The sequence below is a fragment of the Pocillopora verrucosa genome, chromosome 1 (assembly GCF_036669915.1).
Source record: "Pocillopora verrucosa isolate sample1 chromosome 1, ASM3666991v2, whole genome shotgun sequence".
Lineage (NCBI taxonomy): Eukaryota > Metazoa > Cnidaria > Anthozoa > Scleractinia > Pocilloporidae > Pocillopora > Pocillopora verrucosa.
The window spans coordinates 22,160,425-22,179,069 of record NC_089312.1 but is presented as its reverse complement, the minus strand read 5'-3'; the positions used below and the strand labels follow the sequence as shown (position 1 = coordinate 22,179,069).

The window sequence follows — 18,645 nt, the reverse complement described above, 5'->3', positions numbered from 1 at the left end:
ATGTGTTAAAATATTCTCTCCTGCTGGAATATCATCAATATCTCAATGATATTCAGGCAGCTGTATATGAACTGTCAGATCCTACGAATATCAGCTAAACTGTTGTAGAGGAGTTCACAAATTCGTTTCCAGATTAAGTAGGAAAAAGGCAAGAACTAAGGTAAGAAAAAGTTCTCTGCTCCTTATTGCTAATATCATAGTATAAGTAATACTTTAAACTCATCTCAGTGAATTTATTTTCATATTGAGCATAAGAAATAATACGATGGTGGAAATTACGAGACTTATTAGTCATTTGTACTTTTGGAAGCATTTGCGAAAATCGGTCTCGTCAAGTTAACAGAAACCTCTTTGGCTGAAAACAAGGGTTACACTTCAACTTGTATAACTTGCGAATGTAGACTCGTTCAAATGGTAAGTAACGAGAAAAGTAACCCCTATGAACGGAGAAAAATTAGGATTGGAGAACTGAGTTGGTATATCGGCTTGTGGATTTACTCAACCTCTTCGAGTTAACAGAAACCTCCTTGCCTGCAAACAAGAGTTACGATTTTAACTGCGAGTGTAGACTTATTCAATTGGTCAATTACGAGAAAATCAACCCATACCAAGAACGGCGGCCTGTGAATCTACTCGTATTGTAGTTTTGTAGGATGGTAGTATATCAAGTGGTGCGCTACTCAACCTCACTAAGAAGTATGTTACTTTCATTTATTCAATGATATGTCTAAGATTCCATGGACAATACATGTATTTATTACTCGACTGTTTCAGTTATTGTTGTTATATTTTGCACTTTGGGCGTTCACTGTCGCCGCAACAGTTCTGAAAAATCCTTTGCAGGTGGTAAGGAAGTGATAAGCACTCAGTTTTAAAGTATGCTTATATAGTCATAAGTATAAGGCTGTCGTGTCAAACGGCAAAATGATGTTTGTTAATTAACAGCCGATTTTAAGTTGACCACACGAATGGAGTCTTATTGACCAGACGCCGTGACAGTTGATTAGTAGATACCTTCGCTATTTTGTGCCGCTTTTTTTTTTTTTTTACCCTTTTAAACTTTTTTAAGTCTCCGACAGTTATATTGTGATTGCATTTTTTTTCAGTTTTATTGCTGGATTCCCTTTCTCTGAAATTCAGTTGTGTAATAATTAACTTTCCCTCTTCCTCTGTCATAATTTGCACACCCCTCCTTACTTTCATACAACTCTTTCTTATTTTTCTGCTGCCCTGTTTTCTCACCAACAGACACTTTTAAGCTGTCATTCAGCATATCACAAGGAGAACTCTCAGAATTAAAAAAAAGTCATAATTTTTTCAACAATTTCTTTTCAAAGTGGCAATTAGTCGTGAAGCTAATTAACTCCAAAGCTAAAATTTATAATTCGCGAGTAAAACAAAAAATTTAAATTTAGGAGAAGTCGATTCTAGTGAATTCCACTTTCTCCGTATGTACACTGAATCAAAGATAGGACTTGGGTTATTTCACCAGAAATGGAAAGGCGTTCAAACGAATGAGCCAAAGACTACTTTTTCCGTCATCATGCTTCTTCAAGTCTTCCTTCCTTTTAATGATCCTACTTTTTAGTCTAAAATTATTAAACACATATGATAATGGAATATGCATATTTTGATAAAAGATATTCAGAATGCAAAAATTTCATGTCTTTGAATAATTGACTCGCAATTGCACTTTTGCAAGTTGACTATCGCTGCGACTCCAAAACCTTCTTTTCTTTTTTTGTAATTTTAATCATTATTCTTTTAAAGGTGATAATGGAGCAAGCTACACCAGGTGACGTGTAAGTAAAGCATATTTAAGTACATCGTAAATATTTTTCTAAATGCTCCTCTACATTTTCAAAGAAAAATCGCTATCTTCTAAACAATTTGGTAAAGTCGTGGAAAATTTCAATAGAATAGAAAATTAAGTAACATCATTGTGTAACATAAACAGATATATATTTAAAAAAAACCTTAACATGGTTTAACACGAATTGAAATGCAAAATTAAATATACATTTTTTAGAAAAGATTGATTCGTTGCTGATAAAAAAAGCAGGGCACAAACTTAACACAGCCTCTATTAATTTAATTCTATAAGAATAAAAGATCGAATATTTTATTCGGGAAAAAGTCTCTCTAGAGTTTTTTGGTTTTTAAAATCACATAGGGAAGAAACGATAACGGTGGTTGTTCGTGAAGATGACGTTATGCAAGCCTGTCCAAATGACATATTCCCATTACATGAAGACGTTTTTCTACCCTTTTGCAAACGACGGAAGGCAGAAAAAGAAGAAAAGGAAATGGCTAGGATCTGTGAAATTTTCTCTTCAAAGGACCACTCACTTGAGCATGAAAGTTTCATGGCAGAATTTGGTATGTGCCTGGCTTCATCGAAAAACGTTTGTTGCATGAAACAATTGACAGTCAATCTTCAAGGCTATTCGTTTACATGAGTGGTCACGGGGTATCGACAACTCTCGGTGACAATCAATAAAACTCTAAGCTAATCTCCGAGACATCAGAGTGGTCTTAATTTCTTTCTTAAATTTTCTTCAAGATCCTGATCACGCATATCCTGGAATTCATTCCGCTGAAGGAGAAGCAGAGGCAGTGGGTAACTAAGCAACACTTACGATTAAAGACGTCATGTAGACTGTTAAGCAAGCAGATACAGAGAGACATATGGTAGGACGACAGGAAGACAGACAGACAGACAAAAAGACAGCAGACGTCCAGGCATACACACAAAAAGACGGAAGCCGATAACGTAAATTGGCCACCGTAAAGAGTTTAAAAGCTGACGTTTCAATCAAGTGTTAGCCCCTCGTCTGAGCGATGACAGAAAAACAAACAGACAGACAGACAGACAGACACGCAAACGGCTATATAGACAGAGAGGTAGAAAGATTGACAGACAAAGAAGCAGACAGTCAGGCAGAGAGACAGCGAAACAGACAGGTAGACAGAAAAGCAGACAGACGGGCAGACAGAGAATCAGGCAGAGAGACAGACAGACAGGCAATCAAGCAGACAGGTCGAAAGTCAGGCAGAGAGACAGACAGATAGGCAATAGGCAGAGAGGCAGACAGACACGACGTCAGAAAGGCAGACAGACAGACAGAGAGCTTGCAGAGAGACAGGCAGACATGCGGACAGGCTAACAGACACACAAGAAGACAGACAAAAAGACAGACAGTCAGACAGAGAGACAGGCTGACAGACATACGGACAGGGAAACAGACAGACAGATAGGCAGGTAGGCAGACAGATACAACGCCAGAAAGGCAGACAGACAGACAGAGAGTCATGAAAGGAGATAGACAGATAGACATACATACAGGCAAACAGTCACTCAGGCAGACAGACAGACAAACAGACACTTAGGAAGACAGACAGACATACGGGCAGAAAAACAGACACTTAGAAGACAGACAGACAGACAGACAGACGAACAAATGAGTAGGAAGGGAGGAAGAAGGGCTTTGTCTGATGATGATTCCTGCTTCTTAGATGTTGAAAAAAAACTTGATGACGCCTTGAGAGGAGAACACTATGACTCGATTAAAGATCACGTAAATCCAAGGATTCTATCCAGCTGTAAGACTAACGCTTTATTCAAGGCATTTGAGGTAAGATGTTTCCTCTTCTCCGAGCATGAGCTCTTGGAATAAGTGCCTGAAAAGCTCTTGTTAGCTTTTGGGGAGCCTTTAGAATTAAAGCCCTAAAGAGAGAGCGAGTACTGACTTGATAAAACGATTTTGGTATTACTTCCTTATTTAGAACTAAAACAAGCTTCGAGTTAAACTAAGCTGTGAGTTATCAATACACTTTGAGGAGGACATACGGTGTACAATCACCAGTAGCCATGCTGATCTCAAAAAATTTTTACGGCAGGTGAAGAAGAAAATCACAGATATTCCCGATAGTGGAGGAGCTGAGAGGAATGAGTTTGAAACACTGGCAAACTCAGTGGATGAGTTCACGGCGGCTTTAATACATCCGTTAAAATCTGACGACCACGCTAGACGCACTTTTAGCAGCTGCTTGGAAACTGTAATGGAAAAAGCCATCGACACAGAGCAGAAGAAGGTATTGCATAGTTGGAAAGTGTAACTCATTTAGCGACGCAGCTAGATGTATGTAAAAATCTTACTGCATGCTGTCATCATGCGATTCGATTCGTGCTCTCTTTCGCGCAAAGTCATTTTGGCAATGACGCGTTGTTATTTTGACAACAAAACGTAAAATTGAACTCGCTCACGTGCGCCATGAGATGGAAATGAATGACGTAAGGGTTGATTGCGGACTTAAATATCATTAACAAAAAAATTTGCTGACTTCAAAGGAAGTCAAACAGAACTCGAAGTAATTTTATTTAAATACTTCGATCACTGGAATTGAACGTTAGCGACCAAGTCACAGTCAAATGGTCAAGAGAAGCATGTCAGCAGTCGCAGATTTCATAGCGTGCGAGCAGGTCCTCATGATTAGCACTTCGCTGCGAACGTTGCTTTACCCGTGGAAAAATATGAGACTTTGAGTGGGGTCTCGGTGGAGTGATAGCTTTTACGGCTAACGGTTAATATTTTGGTCATTTTACGCCTGACGGTTAATATTACTTCATTGTTGTCATTGGAATTTTTTCTTTTTACGGTTAACTTTTTTTTTTCGAGTAACGGTCAAAATTTGTCAATTTTACGCCAAACGGCTAATTCTTTTTGACCGTTTTACGGCTCTCGGTTAACCCCATCGTGGCCCTCTCGAGCAACGTGTGAGGGTTCTGCGAGGGGTCTGGCACTCGCTATTAGTGCTAGACAACCGGCATGACTCGTCTTGCGTCCTATAGCGCTCTCGGCTCATGATGAAGGCCTTCTCGCAGGCTAGAGATTTCATGATCAAAACCATCGTAATTTCGAAGAACTCGCGGTGCTTATTTCAAACTTTTGCCCTCTTTGATTGTTTCTTTGTGTAGTTTATATCTCATCCAGTGATTTACAAGTTACTCGAGGCTAAATGGTACGGTTCATTTGCTTCTCTGCGGAAAAGCTCTGCGACAAATCCACGCTTCTGGAAATACATCCTTCTCAACATCTGGGCTGTGTTTGATTTCTTCCTTTTCCCATTCCTTTTGACGTTCTTTTTCATCATTAGACAGATAAAAATCCGCTCACGAAAAATGACAGGTACGTTTGCATGTTCGATAACGTTTAGTTAACCGATAGTGTTGGTAGTATTTAATTTCTGAGATTCTGACCTTTTCGGACAGTAGGACAAATGACTGAGTGCTCGGGAAAACATTGGGATAACTGAGCTGGTTTGTAAGTGCAACGCAAAATAGCACAGGAGACAAATACTGACACACAGGCGAAGTGATTATTCGCATTTTCTCGCTAAAAACAAATGACTTCGATTGCTGCTTTGCGCTTGAAGGACTTGGAAAATTATTGTGCCGATTTGAAGCTGTGATTTTGCGAAATGATAAGTCAAGTGAGCTTCTAAACAGACAAAAAGGTAAAGGAACAGGAGAGGAAATTGGGGGAGGAGAAAACAGAGACCAATGGGGAGGGAAATGCTCTGCTCTTGTCCCTTACCTTAAGTGATGATGTGTTAACCAGTGGTAAATTATATTTAAGGCAAACTTCAGCGACAAAATCATTTTTTCATGATTTCTCAATCACATTTCATAGACACAGAGGTCTGTTTTGCGATATCCCTCTCTGGCCAAGCATCAGAAGAGACGTTTGCTTTAATAAAGAAGTCGATCAACTACATAGTGCATCAATACGGTTGTCACTCAACCAACTATTGCATAATGTTACGTCAGGACGACCATGTTCCGATTAGCAGTATAACCTTCGAGTTTGAAGACGCCACAGAGACAGATATATTTAACAAAGTAAATAAATTAACAAAGCCCACTGCAATTCGTCCTCTGCTTTGTGACGACTTACGCGCTGTTCGCGATGCATTCAAAAGCCCTCGCGTTCGCTTAGAAAGCAAAAAGGTAAGTTAGCCCGTAACATTACCTTCCTTGAACGAGTGTGCGTGTAATCGAATAAATTAAACGAATGAATTGAAGAAAGAATTATTTGAACCATATTTTAAATGTAAAACCGAAGTAGCAGTACGCAGGGAGAGTATTGCAAAATTGAAGTTGTTGATGGCTGGAGCTGAATTAATTTCTTTTTCATAAATACACTTTTCTTAATCACTAGGTAAGGCAACATTGAAGGATCATTCGCCTCAAGTAATGCAGAATTTGCATCTAAACTACCGTTATTTATCTTAGCATTCCTGCATATAAAGTGCCTTTCTGGGTTTCTTATGTGGATGAGCTGATGGAGCTTTATGCCCAGTTAACGCTCCTCTCTTTCTCCAGGTCCTCATCGTGTTCGTAAATGACCTGAGCAATGTGGAGGGTGTTCGGGTCGTAATCGAGGAAATTCGAGAAATGGACGTTCAGCTCGTCGCTGTTGGATTTGGAGAGCAAGCCAATCTAAATGAACTAGAAAATATTACAGAACGGGATGCCCTTCACTTTGAAGAATTTGAATCGGCAAGGACTTTGGGAACAGCTGTTATACAAGGTAACTAAAATGGTAACTGTTTCGTATCATTCTCTCTTCAAAAATCCGTATAGTTAATGCCGGCGTTTTAATGGAAGCATTTGGCTGCACCGCTCCAAATGATTATGAACGCATTATCCTAAAATTTATTTAATAAACCTGTCCTATGATAGAGAGTATTTTACCTAGTGGATGGGTAACTTAACTGGCAAAGTTTTGAACGGAAATACACTTCTCAGGAGATCCGCCAAACCCTCACCATTTAAGAACAGCTTTGACAAAATAGGTACTCGTTTCACTTACTTAGAATGAAAACCATACGTCTGATTATTAACATCAAAACATGTTGACATAAGAAAGGAAAGATAAAAGGCGCTCTTTACATTATCCTAAGAATCTTTCAGGGGTATTTACATATTGTTTTTCATGTGCTTCTAAGAGACCTTCTAAATGAGTTTTTTTTTCTTGTAGACTTGGAAGGAAAAGACATCTATGGTAAGAATTTAAGAGAAATTTATTTAAACCATAATGAAGCAATAGAAATGTCATAACACCTTTTCAGTACCTATATCCACTTCTTGTGCACGATTAATAAAGATGCCTCTAAAATGCCCTGTACACGGTTTTATCAAAAACAGCGTAAACTAATACCAATTCAATGAATGAAAAGAAAAACAACAACAAATTCAAGTACGAGATGGTCGCGCGCATAGTACCTATTTTGTAAACCACTAAAATTAGAAGTGTTTGGGAACTACGAAAAGAAGGAATGTTCTGGCTAAGTGCTTAGAAATTGTTGAGGCCTGTTAGATTATCTTGAAACCCTAATGCGAGTCTTGTGGGCCTTGGTTTGTTATGGAAGACCACACATTTTTTTTAGCCTTTTGAATGATGTGTCCTTGACCGTTGTAATAGGGCTTAATTCTTGTACGATAATCGTCATCGCCAGTCGTGTTTGTCCTTGCTTAGAGCTCTCAACGGGAGGTTTTGATTAGATTTTAGTTCTCGAAGAATTTTTTTTTTCTGGTACTTCGTGATTCATTTCCAATACCTTTTAAAATTGTTTAGCTTAGTGTTCTAAAATATGTTTACTCTGCCAAGGTCAGTTGTCCCGTAAGCCCAAACATGCCTACCGATAGGGTATATAAGAGTATGTGCCTGGGGCTGAATAAGAGAGACTGAGACTCAGCCATTCAAATGAAAAGCCACTATTGAGAGTCATTAGGCAGAGAGTGAATAGAAGTTCCTTATCAGACTGCTGGTGCCTCCCGTGTGCGCGAGTTTCTCAAGCTAGTTAGCCACAACAGTCCAATACCTATAAGAGCAAGGCATTGTGCAAAGCTATAAGGCTTCAGGAAATGATATAGCGAAATAAGTACTTCCGTATACTGACTGCTCCACTAAACTGCAAATTTCAAATCTTAGTCTTACTGCTTGAAAAGGATAAAGGAATAGAGGCACAGGAGTGTTTTTTGCGTCTGTGAATGCATTCCTTATTTAAAAAGTATTTAAGCCTACCACAGAATAATTTGTAATTTTTAAATTTCGTCGCAGAAATTTACGTGGATTACTTTACAACTCCTTACTTCATCTTCCTCCGCGACACATTAAGTGCAGTCGCCTTACTCGGCCTTCACTTTGCCATTTGCCTAACTCCGTCAGCCATCGCCTTTACCTCTGTTGAGTGGGTTGTGTTGCTTTTCTTTCTGGGAAGAATTGTTATGGTAGCTGATCAGTTCATTTGCGCCATAAAGACAGAGAGGAAACTAGCGATACGAAAGCGACACAGATGCCTCAAGAACGCTTCGTACGAAGAATGTTCTGATCCAAATCAAAAGGCAGACTCATCTAATATGAAAATTGCGCTGAGAAAATTTGTCAACTACTGCAAGTGGGTGATTATTTATTTATGAATTATTTCCTTCTATTAGTCCTTAGTGTTAAACAACAGAAGGAAGCCATGAGAAAACTCGAAATAGTAGTTTATTTGTAAGGTGGTTAATAAGTTTGCCTCGGATACTTCCTCGTGCGGAGCGCACCAGATGCGCATGATGTTTTGGCCCACTGCTGATAAACTTTCCTACTTGTCCACATAGCCTCAAATCAAAATACTTTACTCGCTGCATCATCTTGACCAATAGCGAGTCCTAATTTTCTTGCAGTTGTTTATTTAGCAATATCAGCACAAGATTTCAAACAACATGGCTTATGGCTATGAATTATCAGTTGTAACGGAAATTTTAAACAGAGGCTAAAGGCTATTTTATCTTTATGAAAGAGAAGGTAAAGGTGCTTGACAAACTACTTCAATTTTCTCTACTATTAATAACGTATGCTTATCAAGTTAACTATGGCATGCAATTTTTTTTTTACTAGTGACCCCTGGCATGCGTGTGACGTCGTCATTCTGATCATCTACATCGTGACAGCCACTCTACGCATGTTAACATGGGTTTCATCCTCTTCAGTGTCAGGCAATAGGACCTTGGCTATCACTGGTTATTTGTATGGCTTAATCGCTTTGTTTCTCACGGAGCGCGCTTTTGGTCACGTGATGGAGGTTGATAGGGGTATGGGTGCCATACAAATTGCTGTGTTTGTTATTCTGAAAGATTTGCGTACTATCTTTTGGCTTTTTATTGCAACTGTTCTCGGATTCTCACTGGTGATAACAAAGATTTTTATGGTCGAAACATCATACATTTCGTCAGGGAATTCTCACAATGATCGGTAAGTATGACCTTTACGTTTCAGTTTTCGTTAGAAAATAGGTAGCTTTTACCTTATTCGCTAGTTGTATACTTGACTGAGAAATGGAACAAGCAAATGAGACATTTTCCATTCTGTGTTATTACTGAGCCGTAATTACTAGCTATTTTACTTTATTACGCTCTGCGTACTTGCTGAAACTCGCACCACGTTTTCAACTAGTCTCATCCAAGATGGAAATCCACGTGACCTGGACAATTTCGTTCCATGTACCTTGCGTATTCAAGAGTGTTTATTGTGGGAAGCTTTAAGCACCTTTTGACTCTGACTTTCATTAACTTCTGTGTTGACTGGCCGTTGTTCTAATTTGGCGACATTCAGATCAAAAAGAGAGTAAAGTTAAAACCTCTTCAGTTGAATTTAGCCCTTTAACACCCATAGGAAATAAACATGTTACTTCGCCGTATAATATCCATAAATTATTCAGCAAACAGGTAATGAGAATACTCAAAATTATCAGATAAAAGTTGTTATTTTGATCTAACACCAAATTATTGTACCTAATTTACAAGGAAATGTGTAGCAGCAATATGGGAAAATTAACAATCAGATCTTGCGACTTAAAGTGTCTTAGAAGATCTCAGAAATTTTGCGTGGGAGAAGCATTATAGTGAGCAATCTAAGCCTGATGCCCAATTTTATTGAAGTTAATGAGATCCCATAACTGAGTTTTTTTTTTACATTTTACCCCTAGATGTCCTCATATAAAATCTTAACCAACTTAAACCTAGTTTTCTCTCCCCATCTCTCTCGGGCACCAAAACTGACTGTTTCCATCATTATCTTTTTATCCATTCTTATTGTGCTGTAATGAAAGTGGCTACGATTTCTCTCGGTAAGTCAGTCAATTCCTCGTATGTACAAAGTTAGATGCTTTCATGTTTGTCTAAAGGGCTAATTTTGTTCAATAAATTCACAATTGCTTCATGTGTTGCCATATTTGATTTAAAGAAATTCGTACGTAACTTTATTATAGAGGTTTGATGGGTATAGATAAATTATAAATTACCCTAAATTAAATACAGTGGAGTGTAAACATCCCAGATTATCAATTCCTGTGACATATGTTTGGTACGTTAGTTCGCACTGTACTGACAGTGATCAGAGTTTCCCAGATGAGATACATATTAAAAAAAAGTCGTTGTTACTCTCGTAAGAGAACTTCTTTAAGGTAGACTAAAAATATTTAAATTTTTGTGTTTACAGTTGGTGGAACATAACGCGACATCTAGCAAGATCTTTACTTGGAATGACCTCATTAACTCCATTCGAAACCCTCGAGGAGCGCAGTCCGTCTGCCATCTTGGCCAATCTTCTCTACTTGATGTTCCTGGTCATGGGAGTTATTCTTCTCGTTAATATGATGATAGCTTTGCTCTCCAACACCTATCAAAAGGTCCAGGTAAAAGTCTCAATAACACTGACAGCATTTCCTCTAGTTTACTGTAAGTCCTTTAAGGTGCAGGACTTTGCAGAAATGTACTTCATGTACGCCCTAACATTAGTATTCACATTCTCAATATTGTTCTCCATACATTTCCTATGGTAGTGACAAGGATATTTTGTGTAACAATCAAGAGCTTCTTAAACTGGTGATCATTTTCTTTATTCTCATGACTTTTGTATTTTATTTAAGAATAATTCTGTAAGGAGAAATTAGAAGCAACTCTTAGGGGTTAAAGGGTTAATGCGCCTATTCTTGGGACCAATTTCTTTCCTTGCGTCAAGTTCAGAGCTGATCTCTCCTATTTTTCATCCAGAAGTTTAAGGTGACTGCGCATCTGCGTATACCTGTCCATCATATGAATATCGTTTATAATTTTTCCTAGTCCTTCTTTTGACAGAATAACGCCTTACAAGAGTGGTCCTTTAAGAAGGCAGTAACAATCAAAACCTACAGCGCACGGCATCCGGCACCAGTTCCATTTAACCTTGTCACCATGCCCCTCATCGCTGTTTTCAGAATGTGTCAAAGATGCCTATGTAAAATGAAGTCTTCCGAAATGCCTGGAGTACAAGAAGAAGGCAGGGTATGAGGAATCTTACTTACTTTGGAAATTATTCAAAATGAAATTAGAAATAGAGCCGAACGTTGTGGCGATATTCCGTAGATAAATTGAAAATGTATTTCTCGCCGTAGATTTGGTCATCCATGTTTGGGTCACTTGGGTCAAGACTACTTAAAGGGTTAAAAAAAGGTCTGTGACAGACAGAAAATGCCTATCTGGATTGTCTAAAGAGGAGCCAAGGAATTTTGAATAAGTTTGTGGAATGAGTGCACGGGCGTGCTCTGATAGAGGAAAAGGGAACAAGTCAAGTGTCTGGAGATTCAGTACGGCGTTTTTTTTTTTGTTACCTCTCAAGTGAACGAAAAAACTTGGGGTTCAGGCACAAACCCAACACTGTGAATCGCTTTGATTGTCCTTTACCTAATATAAAACCACAACTGTGACAGCAGTCAAAGTTTATTTGCTGATTGATTAAATTTAATTATCTTCTGTAAACATTGGCGGCTCGATAGATCAATAAACATGTAAGCGGATGACAATAATCCTGTGCTTTTCTACTAAAAGAAAACTCGTGGAATTTACTGATGCGTATCTGTTATTTCAATCCGTCTAAAAGATATGCGATCACATAAACTGCATTCTGAGGTTTACGGTTCCTTGGCAGATTCAAGCGGGAGAAGACCCTTTAAACAAACACCATCGCTTTACACTGCAAATATTTATTGAGCGACTTTGAGGCGAAACGTGACGTAAGAAAGGAATTCAGTGTCAGTGGAACTTGGTGTGTGCAGGCAAATAAAGATTTGGATTGCAGCGTCGGAAAAAGAATTTATTGTTCTATATCGTTAACACTTCTCTGACGTCTCCTAAGGAGAAAGGAAAAGATTGAACCGCTTTTGATTGTTAGGAGTTATCAGACTTCTTATTTCATCACTGGAAGCAAAACTGTATAATGACTTGGGGGCGAACCAACCCGTAGGAGAAACGACTTTTTGGCGGAACTGAACTTTAAACGAAATGACTTGGAATCGAGTCAACCCGAAGGCGAAACGATTTTTAAGCGAAACTGACCTATTGGCGAATTTACTTAGGGCGAACCAACCCATAGGCTGTCCCCCTCCCCCACTCCCCCCTTCTTTGTCGGCGACAGGAAAAGTCCTGCATTCTTATAGGTCAGCTTATTAAAAAACGATGGGTCAGTTTTAATTAAAGTTGTTCCTAATATTGTTTAATCCATTGCTCATTCACTGTTCTCTTTTGGTGGACAGGATGCTGCTTTAGATAAACTTGTGGAGAAACTACAAAGGACGTACTTTGCAACATACGGCTATTCTTTTCCGCTTACTGGTAAGAGCTGGTTCAACCTCATAGCTATTAGCGATTTCGAGCGATTAATAACTAAAATGTCAAATTTAGTCCATACAGAAGCACGCAACCTAATTTAAGGTTATATTCCTTTGGTCCATATTTCAATTGAGTGTCGAAGAAAACCATGATTGCACATGTTGGTTTCACGCAACCATACTGCGCGATTGGTTCAAAAAAATTCGCACTAGGTGCCTTTCCTGCCAATCAGATGCCAAATTTAACCAATTGTGACTTGCTTGCATACGTTCGAGGCTTGCTACTTGTGACATTTATCTTTAGCTCTCTTTGGCCAGAGTGGAATGCTGGCTTTCTAGTCGGCAAGAATTAAAAACGCTTGACTTGTTTCGTATCGTGAATTGCAAGATCACCAGATGACATTCATAAATTTAGCAACAATAATAGTAGCAAAAACAAAATCACTGAACACCTCAACAATTATCTTCCAAAACCCTTCAAGTGATCTTTACTTTTCGAATTGGCTGTATCTTTAGATGAAGGAAAGATCGATGAAGTTCTACACGAAACAGACGGAAATCGAAAGATGTGTAGTCAGATCATCCGAAGAGTGTTCGAACCATCAACCCTTGGACAGACAAACGTACCGAACGGAACAATTGTAAGTTGCAGCTTATTGAATACGGCAATAGACGGTGAATTCAGTCATTAATTTTCAAGTAAAAATTTAGTAAAAAAAAAATCAGTACTTACGGCGCTGAAAATATTTTAGTGTGAGCAAACAAAACCATATCTGGTTGGAAGTAATTGGTAGTTTTGGAGAGGTACTCGTACTGTTTTGCTCAAATACACACAGACAAACAAACAAACAAAAATGAGCCAAAGTTTGAAATAGAAAGAAAAAAAAACGCACTGAAGAAGCCAAACACAGTTGTATTTACGATTTACGAGCATCTCAAAGTGCGTAAGTGCTGACTGAATTTTGCACTTATTGAGTCTTTCGCGTCTTCTTACTTTGTTTAAGGAATGGGAATCGCGTGGAATTGGAATCGAAGGCTCTATGCTGACATATGGAGGTTCTTCTTCGTGTGACATTTGTGAAATGTGGAATCATTCCTGGGCACATCATGGTGCAAGGGGCTTGGCGCCTTTTACCCCAGAAATTCCGAGATTTGAGGTAAGAGAAACAACAAAAAAGAGCATATCATTGTGTTTAACTGTTCTATAATACAGTCAAAGTCTGTTTTTTCACTTAGCTCGCGTGAGTGGGGCTAGATCACAGTTTGATCATCTTAAAAAAGTTATCCTAAAAAATTTTCAACTTTCCTCATTCTTAGCCCTATCTGCTCTTTTAACTTTATTTTTTCCGCCTTTATAATTTGCCTATGCAATTACACATTGATCTGATTATCCCCCTTTCGCCCACAATTTTACCAAACGGTGAATACCGGAAAGATGTCTTGCTCATATTTCGTTTTCCCTTTTACGGAGAGCGCGCGGCATATTCGGCGACTCGAAAACGACGGAAAAACTTTGGGTTTTCTTGTCGGAAAATGTCAGAAAATGCCTGAATAAGGCCGGGTATTCAGAACTTGTTTTCCGAACGGGTGAACGCCATATTTTTTGGCGGTGAGTTTCATTCTATAGAGTTTGAGATATTGAGTTTCTTCGAACCAAAACCAGAGTATCCGCCACGGCACGGAGTAATCATCTGAGCAACGAAAATCATCACAAGGCGTCGATCAGAACTAAAAGTAAAAAACAGTCATAAAAACTGGCTGAAGCGGGGGAAAACACCAATAGGCAAGTTGTGATCGGTAGTTTTGTACCTGCTTTTTGGAGAGGCTTACGCAAGTTTTGTAGTCCAACTATTAAGCGAATTAAAGCGTCACCAAATCAATTTTGGATCATTTTCCAGGCCCAATTTCACACTATTTTACAAGCAATTCTCCCTGGCTCTAAAATGATCACAAAACATCCCAAACGGGCTCCTTTAATGAAGCTTCCCGCTTAAATTAACTTGAATTTTAGGTGTTAATCCAAGAGAGCGGAGAGAGACGCATTATAGCAATAGGTGCAGTGTATGAGGGCTACAACTGTCATTTCATGCCGGGGTGGAAGGAAGGGACTGTCGGTTATCACGCTGATGACGGAAGAATATTTGAACCGAGCTGCAGGCAACAGGGAAAAGAATTTCCTGGTAGGTAATGACGCTCTTAAACTGAATATTTCAATGATTCAGTTTTTAAACTTAAAAGTAGCCTCGCAGAAAATGTCACTTTTTTTTTATCACAAGCAGGGTTTGTATACTTATCTCCATCTTAAGGTGAGTCAATCAGTTCAATATCACACTCTTTTTTCGCGATCTTACTGTTGTTGCTGTAGCTGAAAAATGTTCGATTAAAGGAGAAATTTTCAAAAATTGAAGTTAATCTGTCGTTCGACCCTTTCAAACATTTCTAATTAGTGAGAATTTCCTTATCCTGTCAAACCGAAAACGGCATTCCGTTTGACGGCAACCTCCACATTCGGTGAGATGACATTACTTAAAAAATCGATGAAGGCAGAAAATATGAGATACTCGTAGCTGAGAATGAAATTTGTCATCACACTGAGAGTCAAAGGTCGTACTGAGTCATCATTGCGTCCCATTTTTTTCGACAGACGCCATGGCCTACCGCGGTGATCTTATGGCCTGTGAAGTAAATTTTGAGGATGCTGAAAACGACTTAGTTCCTGTAACGTTTTTCAAGAACAGCACAGAGGTGGCACGTACATCATTAAAGTTCATTCCTGATCATACTAAACTGTTCCCCTTCATCGGAATGGGTTACGCTGGAATTCGTGTTCTGGCAAAGGTGCGTTAATTTTCGTTCCGTTTCTGTATGGGTGTATTGAAGGCGCAGTTCAGATTCAACCTTTGAACGCTATACGAAATTGGGGGATGTTATTCGTTTACTGATTATAGATATTCCACTTAACGTCCTCACTTTTTCATGAATAGTCGAGAAAAAGTATTACAATCATTATCTCTATATATAATCATCGGCGAAAAATCTCGAGAAGTTTATGCGGTGAGGCCTTTTTGATAACCACCTTTATCCCCCTTGTTGCACTATGCACTGCAATGTTTTGAATTTTTGTAAAGGGTGCCCTAATTGTTTGCACATTGCGTAATTAATAATGGTAATTGAACGTAGTGGAGTGCAATTTGGTCTGAAATCATATGTGTGAATTCAGACCAAAATTGCACGACACGAAGTTTGAATACCACTTAATTACATCCATTTTGAAAGTGCAAAATTCACTAAGATGCAGGATTTTGTCTTTGCAAATATTTTGTTGATTCAGTAGTAAGCTTGCTTGTACTAAACTGTAAAAGTTGTTTTTCATTTTCCTGCAATTTGATTGGTTTCTTTAAACAAGCGATTGGTTGTTGTATTTTAATAAAGCCTCTTCCTAAGCTGGGAAAAGGATGCAGTTAGAGCAAAAACTGGCGCGATTCGTGAATAAATCGCACCAATGAGAGCCAATCATATTACGAGGATCATCAGTAATTTCAGAATGGACGTAATTAATTTATTAATTACTCAATCATAGTGCTATCGATTTGGACTATTCTATGTAGATGTGCCCGCGCCATGGTCAACAGGCCCACCGCCCTGCAGATGCTATAAACATACCGAAGGACACGGATGTACAAGAGAAACTTGACATCCTGAGAGAAGAGATGAAAGACATGGAAATGATCAGGAAACAGGAGGTCAAAGAATTGGAGAGCAAACTCCTCTATGAGATCCGACAGTTGACACGTGCAATCAGGGAGAAGAATATTTGATCGAGAAGTCATCATTGTAAAGGATTCCAAATTTTAAATAATGCGGCATAGCAAAGAGTTACTGTGAATTTAGAAAGATGAATTATAGAGGACTACAACACCGTGTTGAAATAATCCTAGGCACTACAGTTTAAGACAGTTTTTGAACAGATTGGGCAAGCACTGCAGTGATTGATGGCGGTAGCCTCACTCAGAGACTTAGCATATTTCAAAAATCCCCCTCTCTCATTATTCACAGTGTTACAAGTCATGTACTGGCTGCATCCTAAAGAACCAAGATACCAAACAGTGTGGACAAATTTAAGCCTATGAAGTTTATAGGCGAGAACTGGTTATCTATTCAATGATGTTGACTATGATATAGGGAACATATATATATATATATAGATCTCATTGGGCGAATACTTATTGTAGTATGATGCTTCAGCGCATAATGTGTAGTTGGCGTAGTTTGGTGTAAAAAATTTGAGCGCTATAGAGCCGGCGAAACAACATCTCGAGGTTTTTCCTTTCAGTGATGTCAAAAAGTCTTAATTCGATCGAGTAGTTCGGAGAATACGTTGACATCGGAAAAAACACCACATTTATTAAAATATGAGAGTAGTCATCATTTTGCAGTAGGCCATCCAGACTATTCTACTATCATAAATTATAAATGGAAATGGTACAGAATAGAGTCAGTGGAGTCCAATTTGGTCTGTAATATATACGTTATACGTTTTCATAAAAAAACAAACAAACAAACAAGCAAACAAACAAGCAAATAAAAACCCAGCAAATTCGGCAAAATGCGCAGGGATAGCACACACACACACGACACGTACACTATCTTATTAGTGCTCGTATTGGGCCGGTGATAACGTTCGAGAATTTTGTAATTGTTTTGATTATAACTTTTACCAACAAAAAGTCTAGGTCAAACAACTTGTGTATGATTTGGATAGATCAGTTCCCTCCCCTCTCAGTGGTTTTAGCGCCACGGAGTTCCACATTGAATAATTTAGAATCGGGTTGGTTCTTATCACACCGAGCGTATTTATTGCTTTGATATAGCTGATAACAACCCGAGGTGCTTGTAACAGGAAATTGGACAATTCCAATTAAACAGTTCGGTAGCGAATGATATTTTAGCCGGATCTGTTTATAGCCAATTACTCTTTACAAATGCTACGCAATCAAACGACTGTCAAGTAATCGACTGGGGAGTATTTTTTCCCTCTCTCGTGTGTCATACAATAGGTGATAACCGAGTTCGCAATCTCAACTTACCACGTTAGCGTTACACGCTTAGCTAAACTCAATTTAAGCGACTCATTACCTCCCTAAATTTCACTCCTCTAACCCCGATATAATGACATTTCTAATCATTCGTGTTACTTTAATTCGAATATTCAGTTGTTAAGAATTATTTTCGTTGAAATCTATCTTCGCAGAGAGAGTCGTTGAAAAATGATACGCTTATAGCTATTGTTCGCTGATTTGCGGGTGAGAAGGCCCTATGCACTACCTAAACATTTGCATTTCCATCCCTCGGAGGTCCACTTATCTTGTGCAGATACCCCTGACCACCAATCATAATCACGGTTACGCACCTGTTTTTACTAAAAAAAAATCACAGTTAATCTGCAGTAAGTTTCCAGGAGCTCTATTCAGCTGTCACTCATGGATTAAGAGCACATCAAATCATAAGTTTTCTTAGGCATGAGACCAAAAAAAAAAGAAAACCGTAATTTAATTATCTCTATCGCGTGACCTTTCTCATCCACAAAACACAAAGAGGTTTGCACTGTTCTCGTGCCGTCAAATTGTGACTCACAAAACCCCTTGATGTCAGTTTTTTGGATCATTTCTTTTTAAAGTTGAATAGCAATCTAGAAAGTCAAGGCTAACTTTTACTCTCAACTTGGTTCGGAACTGAACTATTTCGTCAGGAATAGATAAACAATATCTCTTATCAACTAATTGACGAGCTTACTTACGACGGAAACAGACAACAAGACTCAGTTCACTCTGGTTCGGGAGTGAGCTAGGAATAGATAATATCTCTTAATGCCCAATTTTGATAGCTTACTTTGATATGCTCCAACACCGACGGTACACGCAGTGGGATATTCACAAGCTTCCTTCGTAGCTA

At 38.7% G+C, this 18,645-nt stretch overlaps 1 protein-coding gene across 1 annotated transcript; it reads left to right on the top strand.

Moving 5' to 3' along the window:
- Positions 1-55: 55 nt before the first annotated feature.
- LOC131778539 (uncharacterized) lies at positions 56-17,202 on the top strand. The gene is made up of 21 exons (XM_059094959.2): positions 56-160; positions 1,771-1,802; positions 2,174-2,379; positions 2,564-2,620; positions 3,517-3,635; positions 3,901-4,095; positions 4,979-5,189; positions 5,694-6,010; positions 6,386-6,593; positions 7,044-7,067; positions 8,127-8,463; positions 8,949-9,302; positions 10,159-10,176; positions 10,548-10,743; positions 11,186-11,371; positions 12,619-12,697; positions 13,210-13,334; positions 13,698-13,850; positions 14,705-14,873; positions 15,338-15,531; positions 16,302-17,202. The coding sequence occupies exons 2-21, from the start codon at positions 1,777-1,779 to the stop codon at positions 16,509-16,511; spliced, it is 3,384 nt and encodes a 1,127-aa protein (XP_058950942.1). The 5' UTR covers positions 56-160; positions 1,771-1,776; the 3' UTR covers positions 16,512-17,202.
- Positions 17,203-18,645: the final 1,443 nt, after the last annotated feature.